The sequence below is a fragment of the Salvelinus fontinalis genome, chromosome 29 (genome assembly GCF_029448725.1).
Source record: "Salvelinus fontinalis isolate EN_2023a chromosome 29, ASM2944872v1, whole genome shotgun sequence".
In the NCBI taxonomy this organism is placed as follows: Eukaryota; Metazoa; Chordata; class Actinopteri; order Salmoniformes; family Salmonidae; genus Salvelinus; species Salvelinus fontinalis.
This window is the reverse complement of record NC_074693.1, coordinates 39,228,583-39,243,380: the sequence shown is the minus strand read 5'-3', so window position 1 is coordinate 39,243,380 and position 14,798 is coordinate 39,228,583. Positions and strand designations below refer to the sequence as shown.

Below are 14,798 nucleotides of genomic sequence, written 5' to 3'. Positions count from 1 at the left end.
CTCCCCAGTAAGTTTCAATTGCAGGACAGGACCAAAATATATGTATGTGATCCACTCTTGATAGCCCGCATTCTCTCCAACAAGGGTGTTGGGAGTCAGTCTGTTTTGATTTCAGTTTAGGTGTTATGAAGAAACGTATAACATTCTTCCAACAGAATTCTCTACATGACCTTGAGTTGGTGGAGCTTTGTTGAGTCTCTAATATGTTCAACCATGTTTCATCAGTTACTTCAATGTCAAGTTCCTCCTCCCATTTCTGTTAAATATGGTTTGTAGTGTTTCTTTGAGGATAAAATACCCAAGTAAAGATTTGAAATAGTTTTCTATGATACTCCAAGTTGTCTGCGCTAGTGAATACTTGGATCAATGTCTGAGTTACCTGAGGGTCAATCACTTTTATTCCTTTAAAAAGTAGCAACCTGTGGTTACCTGTAAAAACAGTGTTTATCCAAGCCATGGATAAACACTGTTACTTAGGTCCTGTAAAGGGGGGGATGTTTTTCAGCGGTAGGGACTGGGAGACTAGTCAGGATCGAGGCAAAGATAAACGGAGCAAAGTACAGAGAGATCCTTGATGAGCGCTCAGGACCTCAGACTGGGGCAAAGGTTCACCTTCCAACAGGACAACAACCCTAAGCACACAGCCAAGACAACGCAAGAGTGGCTTCGGAACAAATCTCTGAATGTCCTTGAGTGGTCCAGCCAGATCCCGGACTTGAACCCGATCGAACAGCTCTGGCGAGACCTGAAAATAGCTGTGCAGCAACGCTCCCCATCCAACCTGACAGATCATGAGAGGATCTGCAGAGAGAAATAGAAGAACTCCCCAAATACAGGTGCGCCAAGCTTGTACCCAAATAGACGCAGTAATCGCTGTCAAAGGTTCTTCAACAAAGTACTGCGTTAAGGGTCTGAAAACTTAAGTAAATGTCATATCAGTTTTTTTTTATACATTTGCAGAAATGTCTTTATCATTATGGGGTATTGTGTGTAGATTGATGAGGGGGAAAAAACAATGCATTCCATTTTAGAATAAGGCTGTAACGTAACAAAATGTGGACAAAAGATAAGAGTTACCTCTTCTTAGAGGGAGCAGTTAATGGGACAGAAGAGGAGAAAATAAAGACGATACATCAAACAAAACACCTCGCCTGGCTTGCAATTTGATGTGGCCGGTGCTCAGGTCGCGAGGACCTGTGGCTCAAAACACAGTGACACATTCTCAGCTCTCTGGGAAGATGTGCACGCGTGCTATGCATCCAGATAGGAGTTTTCTTCAAACACATCACAGATGGTCAAACCCTTTGACTAAACTTATTTATTCTGTCTATTCACAATTTATTGAATTATGTAGGCGGTGTGAGGGCATTTTTGTCTTCCATGATCAATAGAAGGACTGTCAAATGATGTGACACGGGTCTGAGCCAGGTTATTTGAGTAATGTTGCGTCACATTCGTTTGTTAGACTCCCAGTGTGTGCACCCGTGTGCACGGGAGTGTGAGCTGCTTTCAAACACACACCCAACAGGTCTCTGGTGCGTGCTGTGCGGTCTTCTCATGTGATTCAATTGAGTGGTGTGTAAAACTGGCAGATATCTTTGGTGGCTGTCTTGTTTGGATAAATTGGACTTGTTTTGCAATTAGTGCACTGAAAATTGTCACAGACACATAACATTCATAACATAAAACAGCTGTTAAAAATGTCTTGAAGAATTTGGTTCGTTAGGTATTGGATTGTAGTCGACAGCGTACGCTTCGGCACAAACATCTCAATTCATTTGTCAGACAATTACCCGTCGTCAGGGCCAACACAACAACAAACAAACCAACATCGCAAAACAAAAAAAGTGAATCTGTCAATCCGGACCTAAATTCTCTGGATTCTTTTGGGACGAAACACGGCCAGCAAAGACCATCTTTGATCATAGTCGTCTTACCCTTGGATCAGGGGGTTAACAGTTGCAAATGCTATGCACCAACAGTCTGCCAAGATTCTAGTAGTCTCTAGTAGTCAAGTATGTGTCTCGCACTGCCCAGAATGGTGTGAATTACAATGAAATATTGAGCTCATTTATGAATAAGTGGATCTGAACGCCCCTTTCTAACGGCTTCCATATGCCTATTCAGTTGATGGAAACCTTTGGATGGGTCGTTTCTCTTAGCTGCTTCATTAAATAGTCAAAGTTGAAAGTGTAATGCTTCATGACAAAAAGAGAAAGAACAAGATCTATAACAGTGGGACATTCTTATTTTTTTTTTTAGCTCTAGTAGAAAATTAAAGAAGGCGCCGGATACGATATATGAATAACACGATAACTAATCAACGATGCGGCTGTTGATTGTCGCATTAATTACAATTTGAGAACTCGGGGCATCTTGCCGCACCTCTCGAAAGGGTGGTAGCTTAGCTACCTGCGAACAAGACGTAGCACACGTATTGTTTACTTTCCCTTTGATTCAAATAGTATGGGGAAAGTGGGCGAGATAAAAGTCACAGTGGGGAGTCGTACTAACAAGACACAATCAGCGGCAGCCCTCCAGACATCTCCGAAAGAGATACCAAAGGAGAGAGGCTGCGGGGGGTAGGAGACCAGTTCAGAGCTCTCTAGTCAAAGGAGGGCCTTTTGAAATCAGCAAATTCCATGCGCTTTCCGAGCCACAGAGATTGGGGGGGTTTCATGCGTCGCATGCTACAGCTGCAACAAAGATGGCGGAAAAAGTGATAAGAAAGCACCTTGTTAGGTGCCTTGTAAAGGTCCCTCAAATCTCTTGTTTTACTCCCATTACAAGTTGTCAATAAGTTATTTGGAAAGACATTATATGGCATCACATAAATAATGTGGGGCTTTCATTTTTTATTTATTTATGAGAACACATAAATTGAAAGGAAATGTGTGAACAAGCAGGTGTGGACTGGTGGAAACATTCATGGTTTCGATCACTACACTTGCATCAATTTATCTTCCACATGTTTTTTTCCCATCAATCAATCAAATTCAAATGTACTTTATAAAGTCCTTTTTACATCAGCAGTTGTCACAAAGTACACAGTTGGAGATGATCTTTTCTTAGATAATGTTATATGAGCCAAAGAGGGTGGGTCTGGGAGAGCTCATCAAGAGACACTTCAGAGAGGCGAAAGATCCACATCTCAGATCCACGTCTCAAGAGTTGGAACATGACTGAAATATGAATTGATCGAGTCTGAACACAAAATATTTCCTTTGTACCATGTACCCTTCCTACATGCTCCGGGCATTTGACGAAAGTTCTTTGCTAATCAAACACTATCATCTGCCTCTTTCTTGTGTACCTTTGGTAATACTGATAGAAAAGTATGGTGATACTGTAGCAAAACACTGTACATGACAATGACAATACAGGCAACTATGGTAAACAGATTTGATATGCTTTTTGAGAGCATTAAAGATAAAAAAAAAGTACTCCTTAAATTAGACCAACAGTAGCAAAGAATTAAGCTTTCAAAACTGCTCCAAGAAAATACCCGAGACCATGGCTGATGTGCAGAAAATATAATACCACAGAGACATTAACAAATAAGTATTAGACAATAACTTAACTTCAAATTAAACCAGTTGAAGGCAAAACAATGTACTTTCTAGAAAAATCTGTGATGAATGCAGAACAAATGCAGTTCACTGTAAGAAATATTACACACGGAAAGTACCTGACGTTCTACACGCAGCAAAAGCAACGAAACAAACTGTTTTTATATAGCTGTATAGAGTAATTTTCTCTTCAGTAAATACCCTATCTGAATCAAAATAAAAGAACGATGTATCACTTAAAGTGGAAATGCCAGCGTTTTAGGCGTCATCTTCCTGGGGGTGTATATGAACACATTTTTACTCATACAAATCTGTTCATATACACCTCCAGGAAGAATATGACGCCTTTTGTTTAAATTTTCTTACAAGCGAGCACTTAGATATTTTCATACTTTCATAGAAGGTTTGGGAATTACGTAGAGTTAGGCATTTGGGGAAATTCTAAAGCAATATATAGACGGAAAGTGGCCGTGTGTGTTTGTACAATTAATAGACACTGCAGCACATAAAACCGAATAATGGCCTGCCATCATTCATTTTGAACTGGACAGTGTTCACAGGCAGCAGCAACAGCGTGACTTTAGAACATTAGAAAGTATTCGCCAAAAGCCACAAAATACACCTGAATGGTTTTCTGGAAATATGTAAATACCACGGACGTCCTCTTACATTTGGGAACTTTACAGTGCTATTGATCAAACAACCATGAACAGGTATGCTATCTCTCCCGCCCTAAGATCAACAACTAATGTTAGACAGAGGGAGATGAGTCTAATGGGGCAAGAGTAGATAAACCCTCTCAAACTTTTTCAGCTTGTAGTGGGCTGTCAAAATTGCTGTCACGTTCCTGACCTGTTTTCTGTTTAGTTTTGTGTGTTAGTTGGTCAGGACGTGAGTTTGGGTGGGCATTCTATGTTGTCTGTTTCTATGTTGGTTTAGGGTTGCCTGGTATGGCTCTCAATTGGAGGCAGGTGTTTGGCGTTCCTCTAATTGAGAGTCATATTTAGGTAGGCGGTTCACAGTGTTTGTTTGTGGGTGGTTGTCTCCTGTGTCCGTGTCAATGTTTGCACCATACGGGACTGTATACGGTTTGTTCATTTCATGTAGTCTGTTCCTGTTCATTTCGTTCTTTACGTTGTATGTAAGTTCGTCGTTCGGGACTGTCTACTTTCGTTTTGTTATTTTGTTAGTTTATAGTGAAGTTCGTGTTTTCGTCTTGTCTTTAATAAATCATTATGTCTTCACTATCCGCTGCGCCTTGGTTCCCTCAATACTCCTCCTTTTCGGATGAAGAGGAGGAGGATTAGCGTTACAGAACCACACACCAATCCAGAGCCAAGCAGCGGTTTAAACGGAGTAAGGGACAGCGCAAGAAGGAGGAATGGACTTGGGACGATGTATTGGACGGTAAAGGTTGCTACACATGGGAGGAGATCCTGGCTGGAAGGGATCGCCTCCCATGGGAACAGGTGGAGGCACTGAGGAGAGCAGAGGCTACTGGAGTGAAGAACCGGAGTTATGAGGGGACGCGTCTTGCACGGAAGCCCGAAAAGCCCGTGAGTAATTCCCAAAAATTTCTTGGGGGGGGGCTAAGGGGTTGTGGGCCAAGGGCAGGTAGGAGACCTGCGCCCACTTCCCAGGCTAACCGTGGAGAGCGGGAGTACGGGCAGACACTGTGTTACGCAGTAGAGCGCACGGTGTCTCCTGTACGTGTGCATAGCCCAGTGCGGGTTATTCCACCTCCCCGCACTGGTAGGGCTAGATTGGGCATTGAGCCAGGTGTCATGAGGCCGGCTCAACGCGTCTGGTCTCCAGTGCGTCTCCTCGGGCCGGCATACATGGCACCTGCCTTACGCATGGTTTCCCCGGTTCGCCTGCATAGCCCAGTGCGGGCTATTCCACCTCGCCGCACTGGCAGGGCGACCGGGAGCATTCAACCAGGTAAGGTTGGGCAGGCTCAATGCTCAAGAGAGCCAGTACGCCTGCACGGTCCGGTATTTCCGGCGCCACCTCCCCGCCCCAGCCTAGTACCTACAGTGCCTACATTACGCACTAGGCTACCAGTGCATTTCCAGAGCCCTGTTCCTCCTCCACGCACTCTCCCTGTAGTGCGTGCATCTAGCCCGGTGCCTCCAGTTCCGGCCCCACGCACTAAGCTACCAGTGCGTCTCCAGAGCCCTGTACACACTATATATTCTCCCCCTACTAATCCTGATGTGCTTGTCCTCAGCCCGGCGTCACCAGTGCCGGTACCACGCATCAGGGGTAGAGTAGGCTTTGAGGATACAGTGTGCCCTGTCCCTGCTCCCCGCACTAGTAGGAAGGTGCTTATCATTAGCACGGTGCCTCCAGTTCCGGCACCACGCACCAGGTCTACAGTGCGCCATATCCGGCCAGAGCCATCCGTCTCACCAGCGCCATCTGAGCCATCCGTCTCCCCAGCGCCATCTGAGCCATCCGTCTCCCCAGCGCCATCTGAGCCATCCGTCTCCCCAGCGCCATCTGAGCCATCCGTCTGCCAGGAGCCTGCAAAGCCGCCCGTCTGCCATGAGCCTGCAAAGCCGCCCGTCTGCCATGAGCCTACAGAGCCGTCAGCCAGACAGGAGCCGCTAGAGCCATCAGCCAGACAGGAGCCGCTAGAGCCGTCAGCCAGACAGGATCTGCCAGAGCCGCCAACCAGACAGGATCTGCCAGAGCCGCCAACCAGACAGGATCTGCCAGAGCCGCCAACCAGACAGGATCTGCCAGAGCCGCCAACCAGACAGGATCTGCCAGAGCCGCCAGCGAGCCATGAGCAGCCAGAGCCGTCAGAGCGCCATGAGCAGCCAGAGCCGTCAAAGAGCCATGTGCAGCCAGAGCCGTCAGTGAGCCATGAGCAGCCAGAGCCGTCAGAGAGCCATGAGCAGCCAGAGCCGTCAGAGCGCCATGAGCGTCGTGAGCCGTCAGCCTGCCATGAGCGTCGAGAGCCGTCAGCCTGCCATGAGCGTCGAGAGCCGTCAGCCTGCCATGAGCGTCGAGAGCCGTCAGCCTGCCATGAGCGTCGAGAGCCGTCAGCCAGCCATGAGCATCGAGAGTCGTCAGTCAGCCATGAGCTGCCCTTCAGCCTGAAAAGGCTGGATACCCAGAACTGCCCATCAGTCCAGAGCTGTCTCTCTGTCCGGAGCTGCCTTTCAGTCCGGAGTTGCCCCTCTATCCTAATCTCCCTCTCTATCTTCATCTATCTCTATAGTCTTATCTATCCCTCTATCTTGATTTATCTCTCTGTCCTGGTGTTATCTTTATTTAATATATTATTAAGAGAATTGTGTGGGGGAAGAAAGAGGGTGGACATTCTTTGTGGGAGGAAGTTAGGATGGATTATGGTGGGGTGGGAACCGCGCCCGGAGCCTGAGCCACCACCGTGGTTAGATGCCCACCCAGACCCTCCCCTAGACTTTGTGCTGGTGCGTCCGGAGTTCGCACCTTGTGGGGGGGGTACTGTCACGTTCCTGACCTGTTTTCTGTTTAGTTTTGTGTGTTAGTTGGTCAGGACGTGAGTTTGGGTGGGCATTCTATGTTGTCTGTTTCTATGTTGGTTTAGGGTTGCCTGGTATGGCTCTCAATTGGAGGCAGGTGTTTGGCGTTCCTCTAATTGAGAGTCATATTTAGGTAGGCGGTTCACAGTGTTTGTTTGTGGGTGGTTGTCTCCTGTGTCCGTGTCAATGTTTGCACCATACGGGACTGTATACGGTTTGTTCATTTCATGTAGTCTGTTCCTGTTCATTTCGTTCTTTACGTTGTATGTAAGTTCGTCGTTCGGGACTGTCTACTTTCGTTTTGTTATTTTGTTAGTTTATAGTGAAGTTCGTGTTTTCGTCTTGTCTTTAATAAATCATTATGTCTTCACTATCCGCTGCGCCTTGGTTCCCTCAATACTCTTCCTTTTCGGATGAAGAGGAGGAGGATTATCGTTACAATTGCACTGTTAATAGACTGGGAATTGTAGCCTGCTCGCCCTTCTGCAACTTGCCTGCCAATGCATGCTTATCCCAACCCACGCTTTGACAACTGAATGGGAACTGCCTGCATGCCCTTTTGATCACGTCAAATACATGTGATTGACAACGAAGAGATATACATGCTAACTGGGGATAACAGTCGTTCAAGTTCAGCATTGTTAGTTGGCTAGCAAAGCGATTCACATTTCTTGCTAGCTAACTAAATGGCACCGGCATCTCTAGCTGTAGCCACGGAAAAACGATATGAGGGTAAAAAGTTGGTCACTTATCCAATGACGACATCCTACCAGCAGCTAGCTAGCTTGTATTGGCTCAAGTCTTTTTAACCTGCTAAATAAATTGCTACATTATTGATACACTAATCTATTAGCCATGTTATGACTGACTTGTGATCATTGCCATTGCTAGTTTGATTGTATTCACATTCCCAACTTTTGTTACATTTGTCAGTTTTTGTTCAACATATTTATTTATTTTTATTTCACCTTTATTTAACCAGGTAGGCTAGTTGAGAACAAGTTCTCATTTACAACTGCGACCTGGCCAAGATAAAGCAAAGCAGTTCAACACGTACAACAACACAGAGTTACACATGGAATAAACAAGCATACAGTCAATAATACAGTAGAAAAAAAATAAGTATATATACAGTGTGTGCAAATGAGGTAAGATAAGGGAGGTAAGGCAATAAAATAAGCCATAGTGGCGAGGTAATTACGATATAGCAATGAAACACTGGAGTGATAGATGTGCAGAAGATGAATGTGCAAGTAGAGATACTGGGGTGCAAAGGAGCAAAATAAATAAATAAATACAGTATGGGGATGAGGTAGTTGGATGGGCTATTTACAGATGGGCTATGTGCATGTGCAATGATCTGTGAGCTGCTCTGACAGCTGGTGCTTGGAGTTAGTGAGGGAGATAAGAATCTTCAGCTTCAGCAATTTTTGCAGTTTGTTCCAGTCATTGGCAGCAGAGAACTGGAAGGAAAGGCGGCCAAATGAGGATTGGCTTTGGGGATGACCAGTGAAATATACCTGCTGGAGCGCGCGCTGTGGGTAGGTGCTGCTATGGTGACCAGTGAACTGAGATAAGGCAAGGTTTTACCTAGCAAAGGCTTGTAGATGACCTGGAGCCAGTGGGTTTGGCGACGAGTATGAAGCGAGGGCCAGCCAACGAGAGTATACAGGTCGCAGTGGTTGGTAGTATATGGGGCTTTGGTGACAAAACGGATGGCACTGTGATAGACTGCATCCAATTTGTTGAGTAGAGTGTTGGAGGCTATTTTGTAAAATGTAAATCGCCGAAGTCTAGGATCGGTAGGATAATCAGTTTTACGAGGGTATGTTTAGCAGTATGAGTGAAGGATGCTTTGTTGCGAAATAGGAAGCCAATTATAGATTTAATTTTGGATTGGAGATGCTTAATGTGGGTCTGGAAGGAGAGTTTACAGTCTAACCAGTCACCTAGATATTTCTAGTTGTCCACATTTTCTAGGTCAGAACCATCCAGAGTAGTGATGCTGGATGGGCGGGCAGGTGCGGACAGCGATCAGTTGAAGAGCATGCATTTAGTTTTACTTGCATTTAAGAGCAGTTGGAGGCCACAGAAAGAGAGTTGTATGGCATTCAAGCTCGTCTGGAGGTTAATTAGCACAGTGTCCAAAGACGACATCATTGTTGTATACAGAGAAGAGAGTCGGCCCGAGAATTGAACCCTGTGGAACCCCCATAGAGACTGCCAGAGGTCCGGACAACAGGTCCTCCGATTTGACACACTGAACTCTATCAGAGAAGTAGTTGGTGAACCAGGCGAGGCAGTCATTTGAGAAACCAAGGCTGTTGAGTCTGCCGATAAGAATGTGGTGATTGACAGTGTTGAAAGCCTTGGCCATGTCGATGAATACGGCTGCACAGCATTGTCTCTTATCGATGGAAGTTATGATATTGTTTAGGACCTTGAGCGTGGCTGGGGTGCACCCATGACCAGCTCAGAAGTCAGATTGCATAGCGGAGAAGGTACGGTGGGATTCAAAATGGTCGGTGATTTGTTTGTTAAACTTGGCTTTCGAAGCCCATTGAAAGACAAGGTAGGATAGATATAGGTCTGTAGCAGTTTGGGTCTAGAGTGTCTCCCCCTTCGAAGATGGGGATGACCGCGGCAGCTTTCCAATCTTTGGGGATCTCAGACGATACAAAAGAGAGGTTGAACAGGCTAGTAATAGGGGTTGCAACAATTTTGGCAGATCATTTTAGAAAGAGAGGGTCCAGATTGTCTAGCCCGGCTGATTTGTAGGGGTCCAAATTTTGTAGCACTTTCAGAACATCAGCTATCTGGATTTGGGTGAAGGAGAAATGGGGGAAGCTTGGGCGAGTTGCTGTGGGGGGTGCAGGGCAGTTGACCGGGGTAGGGATAGCCAGGTGGAAAGTATGGCCAGCCGTAGAAAAATGCTTACTGAAATTCTCAATTATCGTGGATTTATCGGTTGTGACAGTGTTTCCTAGCCTCAGTGCAGTGGGCAGCTGGGAGGAGGTGCTCTTTTAATCCATGGACTACAGTGTCCCATAACTTTTTTGAGTTTGAGTTTGAAAAAGCTAGCTTTAGCTTTCCTAACTGCTTTTATATCAATATCAATGACTTGATATTGAGTCAATGAAACTGAAACAGTGCATCCCGAATGGGTGGAGACAGCAAAAAATGTACCAGGCCAGGTGTGATTAACAACCTGATAGCAATATTCTTTGGACTACCATGAAATGTATTGGTGAATTACAGTATTTAAGTAATGCATTGAGCTCCATCCATCTATTCTGCTAACAATGCCTTGCTCTAAGTCATGGAATTTTGAGTCAAATATAACCTATTTTTAAAACCTCTTACAAAGTTGGTTTTGTAGAATAAACTGGGAATTTGATATTGTTGGCTGATATTACTGTCTGTTTGTTTCATATCTGCAAAGTAGTTAGTTCCACCTTAAAGCAATATACTTGTTTACCCCGCATTCGATGCACAGAAGATCTCTCTTCAAAAGAATACCACAGTCTCAAGTTTCGGGTTTCGAGCAAGAACATTGCACTTCAAACCATTGAACCTACTTAATCAGCTATTGTGTGTTCTCGTTCAACCACTGTGGAATTTCTAAGCAAAATCTCTGACCGACTCTTTACAAAGCTATCTTTGATTACAAGCTAGCCCATAGGTAAACTTTACAAAACTCCCCTACTTCCCTGTGGAGAGGGCCAGGTGACTACCAACCACTCAATTTCTTATCCACAAAAGGCCATGAAACATAGCTTTCATCCCCAAACAGAAGCTGCACATGCCTGTTCTTGCCCTTCCAAATACCACTTGCACCAATCAGAACCCACCATTCATCGCTTCCACAAATGAATGTTTTCCTGAGCACCAATGAAAGACTATAACACACTGCTGACTAGGATGAACATTTTTTTTTTTAAACTTCGTACATAAACAATATCTCCACAAAACAAGAGTTAGGGGGCTCACATTTAACTAATAAAGGTTGGGCAGACTTACCGATTTCGTTGTCCGACTTATTGTCAATTTCCGTGTCTGTGATGGTAAGGGCTGAGTTGGAGCGACTAGACAGGCACGAGCTTTGGCCTGACTTGGCACCCCTTCCCCAGAGAGCCATGGTACGTTCCGGGGATGTGGGCTCATGATTTTCTATGGGGACCGTTCTTCTGGAGTAGCGACCAAGGGGGTGTGAGAGTCCCGTTTCAGGGCAGAGGGCCAGGCCTCTGCGTGTGGAGGGCTCACATATCCCAAGTTGCCTCAGCGAGAAGCCCTGTCCTGTAAAATCAAAAAAAGAATGTGCTTTTTAATAGCAGCCTGATAATTTAACAATGTTATCAAACCCCAATCCTAAACCCAGAATATCTGCCACGGTGTATAGCTTTCAAATTGTGTGACTGTTCTTAGAAGAGCAGTAGGCAGGGTTGGGTACGTTACTTCTAAATGTAATCCGTTACTAGTTACCTGTCCAAAATTGTAATCAGTAACGTAACTTTTGAATTACCTAAACTCAGCAACATATTCTGATTACATTCAGTTACTTTTAGATTACATTCCCCTTAAAAAGCATTAGAAGAAGACAAACATGTATGTTTCCAATTGAACAACATCTATTGCAGGATAACTCAATGTTAAAGTTTACATAGCTGGCAATATATAGATGTTACATTTTACTTTATGGATTGGTTATGTAGGCTTCTTCTAACACATCGGTTTCTACTACATATAATAATAATAATAAAAAATATTAAATTATATCTTTACATTAAAAACCAAAGTCTATCAGAATTACAGTCATTACAATAAATGTTATACCCCTTGATTTCAAGAATAGGACTTAGAAATACAGAAGTATAGATTAGCCAAATTGTATTACCTGAGAATAACCCCAAAACTAAGGACTTATTAGCCAGCCCTACTGTTTATGATTTTGATGTCATGGAGGACGGTTGGGCTCATTGATTCTAGTTGAAAAATAAATGCTGCGCTCATGGAATGGCATGCTTTGAGCACTACTGAAAATACTGATATCTTGATAATATGCAGCTGTTTAACTTGTTTGGGATAGGGGGCAGAATTTTCACGTTTGGGTGAAAAGCGTGCCCAGAGTAAACTGCCTGCTACTCAGTCCCAGTTGCTAATATATGCATATTAACACTCTGAAGTTTCTAAAACTGTTTGAATGATGTCTGTGAGTATAACATAACTAATATGGCAGGCGAAAACCTGAGAAAAATTCAACCAGGAAGTGGGAAATCTGAGGTTTGTAGTTTTTCAACTCTTTGCCTATCGAATATACAGTGTCTATGGGGTCAAATTGCACTTCCTAAGGCTTCCACTAGATGTCAACAGTCTTTAGAACCTTGTTTGATGCCTCTACTGTGAAGTGGGGGCGAATGAGAGGGGATTGAGTAATGTCTCTCCCAGAGTGCCATGAGCTGACCATGTGCGTTCACGTGAGAGTTAGCTTGAGTTCCATTGTATTCCATGGCGGGTATATGTTTTGGTCTCTGAGCGCCGTACTCAGATTATTGCATGGTTTGCTTTTTCCGTAAAGCTTTTTTGAAATCTGACACTGTGGTTGAATTAACGAGAAGTTTATATTTAAAATGGTGTCTAATACTTGTATGTTTGAGAAATTTGAATTATGAGATTTTCTGTTGATTGAATTTGGCGCCCTGCAATTTCCTTGGCTGTTGGCGTTCCGCTCACCCCGTTCCCTGACAGGTTAAAGGGCAAATACACAGATAAAATAATAACAAAACGGCCTATTTTTGTTAAAAGCTGAGGGATGTGCCTGGAGAAATGTAACCACTCTCAGATGAATAAACAGAGCTATGGATGCAAGGACTGACCATCAATGATATCAAAATGATTGTTTTAACCATGTTATGAGGCTATACATGAGGCTATACAGTTTTTGTTTACATTTGCAATGTTTACAAAAAATCGGGGGAAAAACAAGCTTATTTTGGGTTGTCATTCAGTGTGACAGGTGAACTAAGCTCATGAGGCATTTATAAGTTATATTCTTCGAGAATCAATGGATATACAGTACCAGTCAAAACTTTGAACACACCTACTCATTCAAGGGTTTTTCTTTATTTTAAAATAGTAGTGAAGACATCTAAATTATGAAATAACAGATATGGAATCATGTAGTAACCAAAATAAGTGTTTAACAAATGTAATGTTCGTCTTCCTCCTCGTCTGAGGAGGAGCAAGGATCGGACCAAAGCGCAGCGTGGTTTGAATACATACTATAGTTTATTAAACGAAGACGAAAAAACACTTGAACAAACTACAAAACAATAAACGACGTGAACAGACCTGAACTTGAGAACATATAAAACATGAATGCACGAACACGAACACGAACAGGAACAAACGAACGAACGAACGAATGAAACAGTACAGTGTGGCGAACAAACACAGACACAGCAACAATCACCCACAAACAACCAGTGAAAACAGCCTACCTGAATATGGCTCCCAATCAGAGACAATGACAAACACCTGTCTCTGATTGAGAACCATATTAGGCCAAAAGAACAAACCTAAACATAGAAACAAATAACATAGACTGCCCTCCCCAACTCACGCCCTGACCATACTAAATAAATAAAAAAACAAGGGCAATAAGGTCAGGAACGTGACAACAAATGAACATATATGTTAGATTTTAGATTTTTCAAAGTAGCCGCACCCTTTGACTTGATGACAGCTTTGCTACTTTGAAGAATATAAAATATATTTTGATTTGTTTAACAGTTGTTTGGTTACTACATGATTCCAAATGTGTTATTTCATAGTTTTGATGTCTTAACTATTATTTTACAAAATATATTTTTTTTATCAGCATTAATTAGAATGAGCAAAAAGCCTCACTTTTATTCCACGGGATCCGCACTATGCAGATGTTGCTTGAGCATATATTTCAAAGGCTGTCCACTGGTTTCAAAAACAATGATTGATGAGCAACTTAAACTTCTTGAAATCAACCACTATTGGGTTCAAATACACATTTAGATTTGTGAACAGCCATCCACAACAACCACAATCTGTAAGGCGCAAATAACTAAATAAGAGAGAAGCAGTGTGATAGATATCAATGCGCTATGTACACTACCATTCAAAAGTTTGGGGTCACTTAGAAATGTCCTTGATGTTGAAAGAAAATCATTTTTGGGTCCATAAAAATAACATCAAATTGATCAGAAATACAGTGTAGACACTGTTAATGTTGTGAATGACTATTGTAGCTGGAAACGGCTGATTTCTAATGGAATAGAAAAGGCGGACAGAGGCCAATTATCAGCAACCATCACTCCTGTGTTCCAATGGCACGTTATGTTTGCTAATCCAAGTTCATCATTTTAAAAGGCTAATTGATCTTTAGAAAACCCTTTTGCAATTATGTTAGCACAGCTGAAAACTGTTGTCCTGATTAAAGAAGCAATAGAACTGGCCTTCTTTAGACTACTGTGGCTTGCGAAAGTATTCACCCCCTTGGCATTTTTCCTATTTTGTTGCCTTACCACCTGGAATTAAAATGGATTTTTTGGGGGTTTGTGTCATTTGATTTACACAACATGCCTACCACTTTGAAGATGCAAAATAGTTTTTATTGTGAAACAAACAAAAAATAAACACAAAAATGTTTTACCTCTTGAGCATGCATAACTATTCACCCCCT

The 14,798-nt window shown here is 43.3% G+C and overlaps 1 protein-coding gene across 3 annotated transcripts in view; it reads right to left on the bottom strand.

The window, feature by feature from the left end:
• Positions 1-14,798, bottom strand: part of LOC129827967 (teneurin-3-like) — a 223,676-nt gene that overhangs the window by 166,593 nt on the left and 42,285 nt on the right. For all 3 annotated transcript variants that reach the window (XM_055889282.1, XM_055889283.1, XM_055889284.1), the window contains exon 3: positions 11,105-11,380. In XM_055889282.1, coding sequence (XP_055745257.1) covers positions 11,105-11,380 — 276 coding nt within the window. The remainder of the gene's footprint in view (positions 1-11,104; positions 11,381-14,798) is intronic.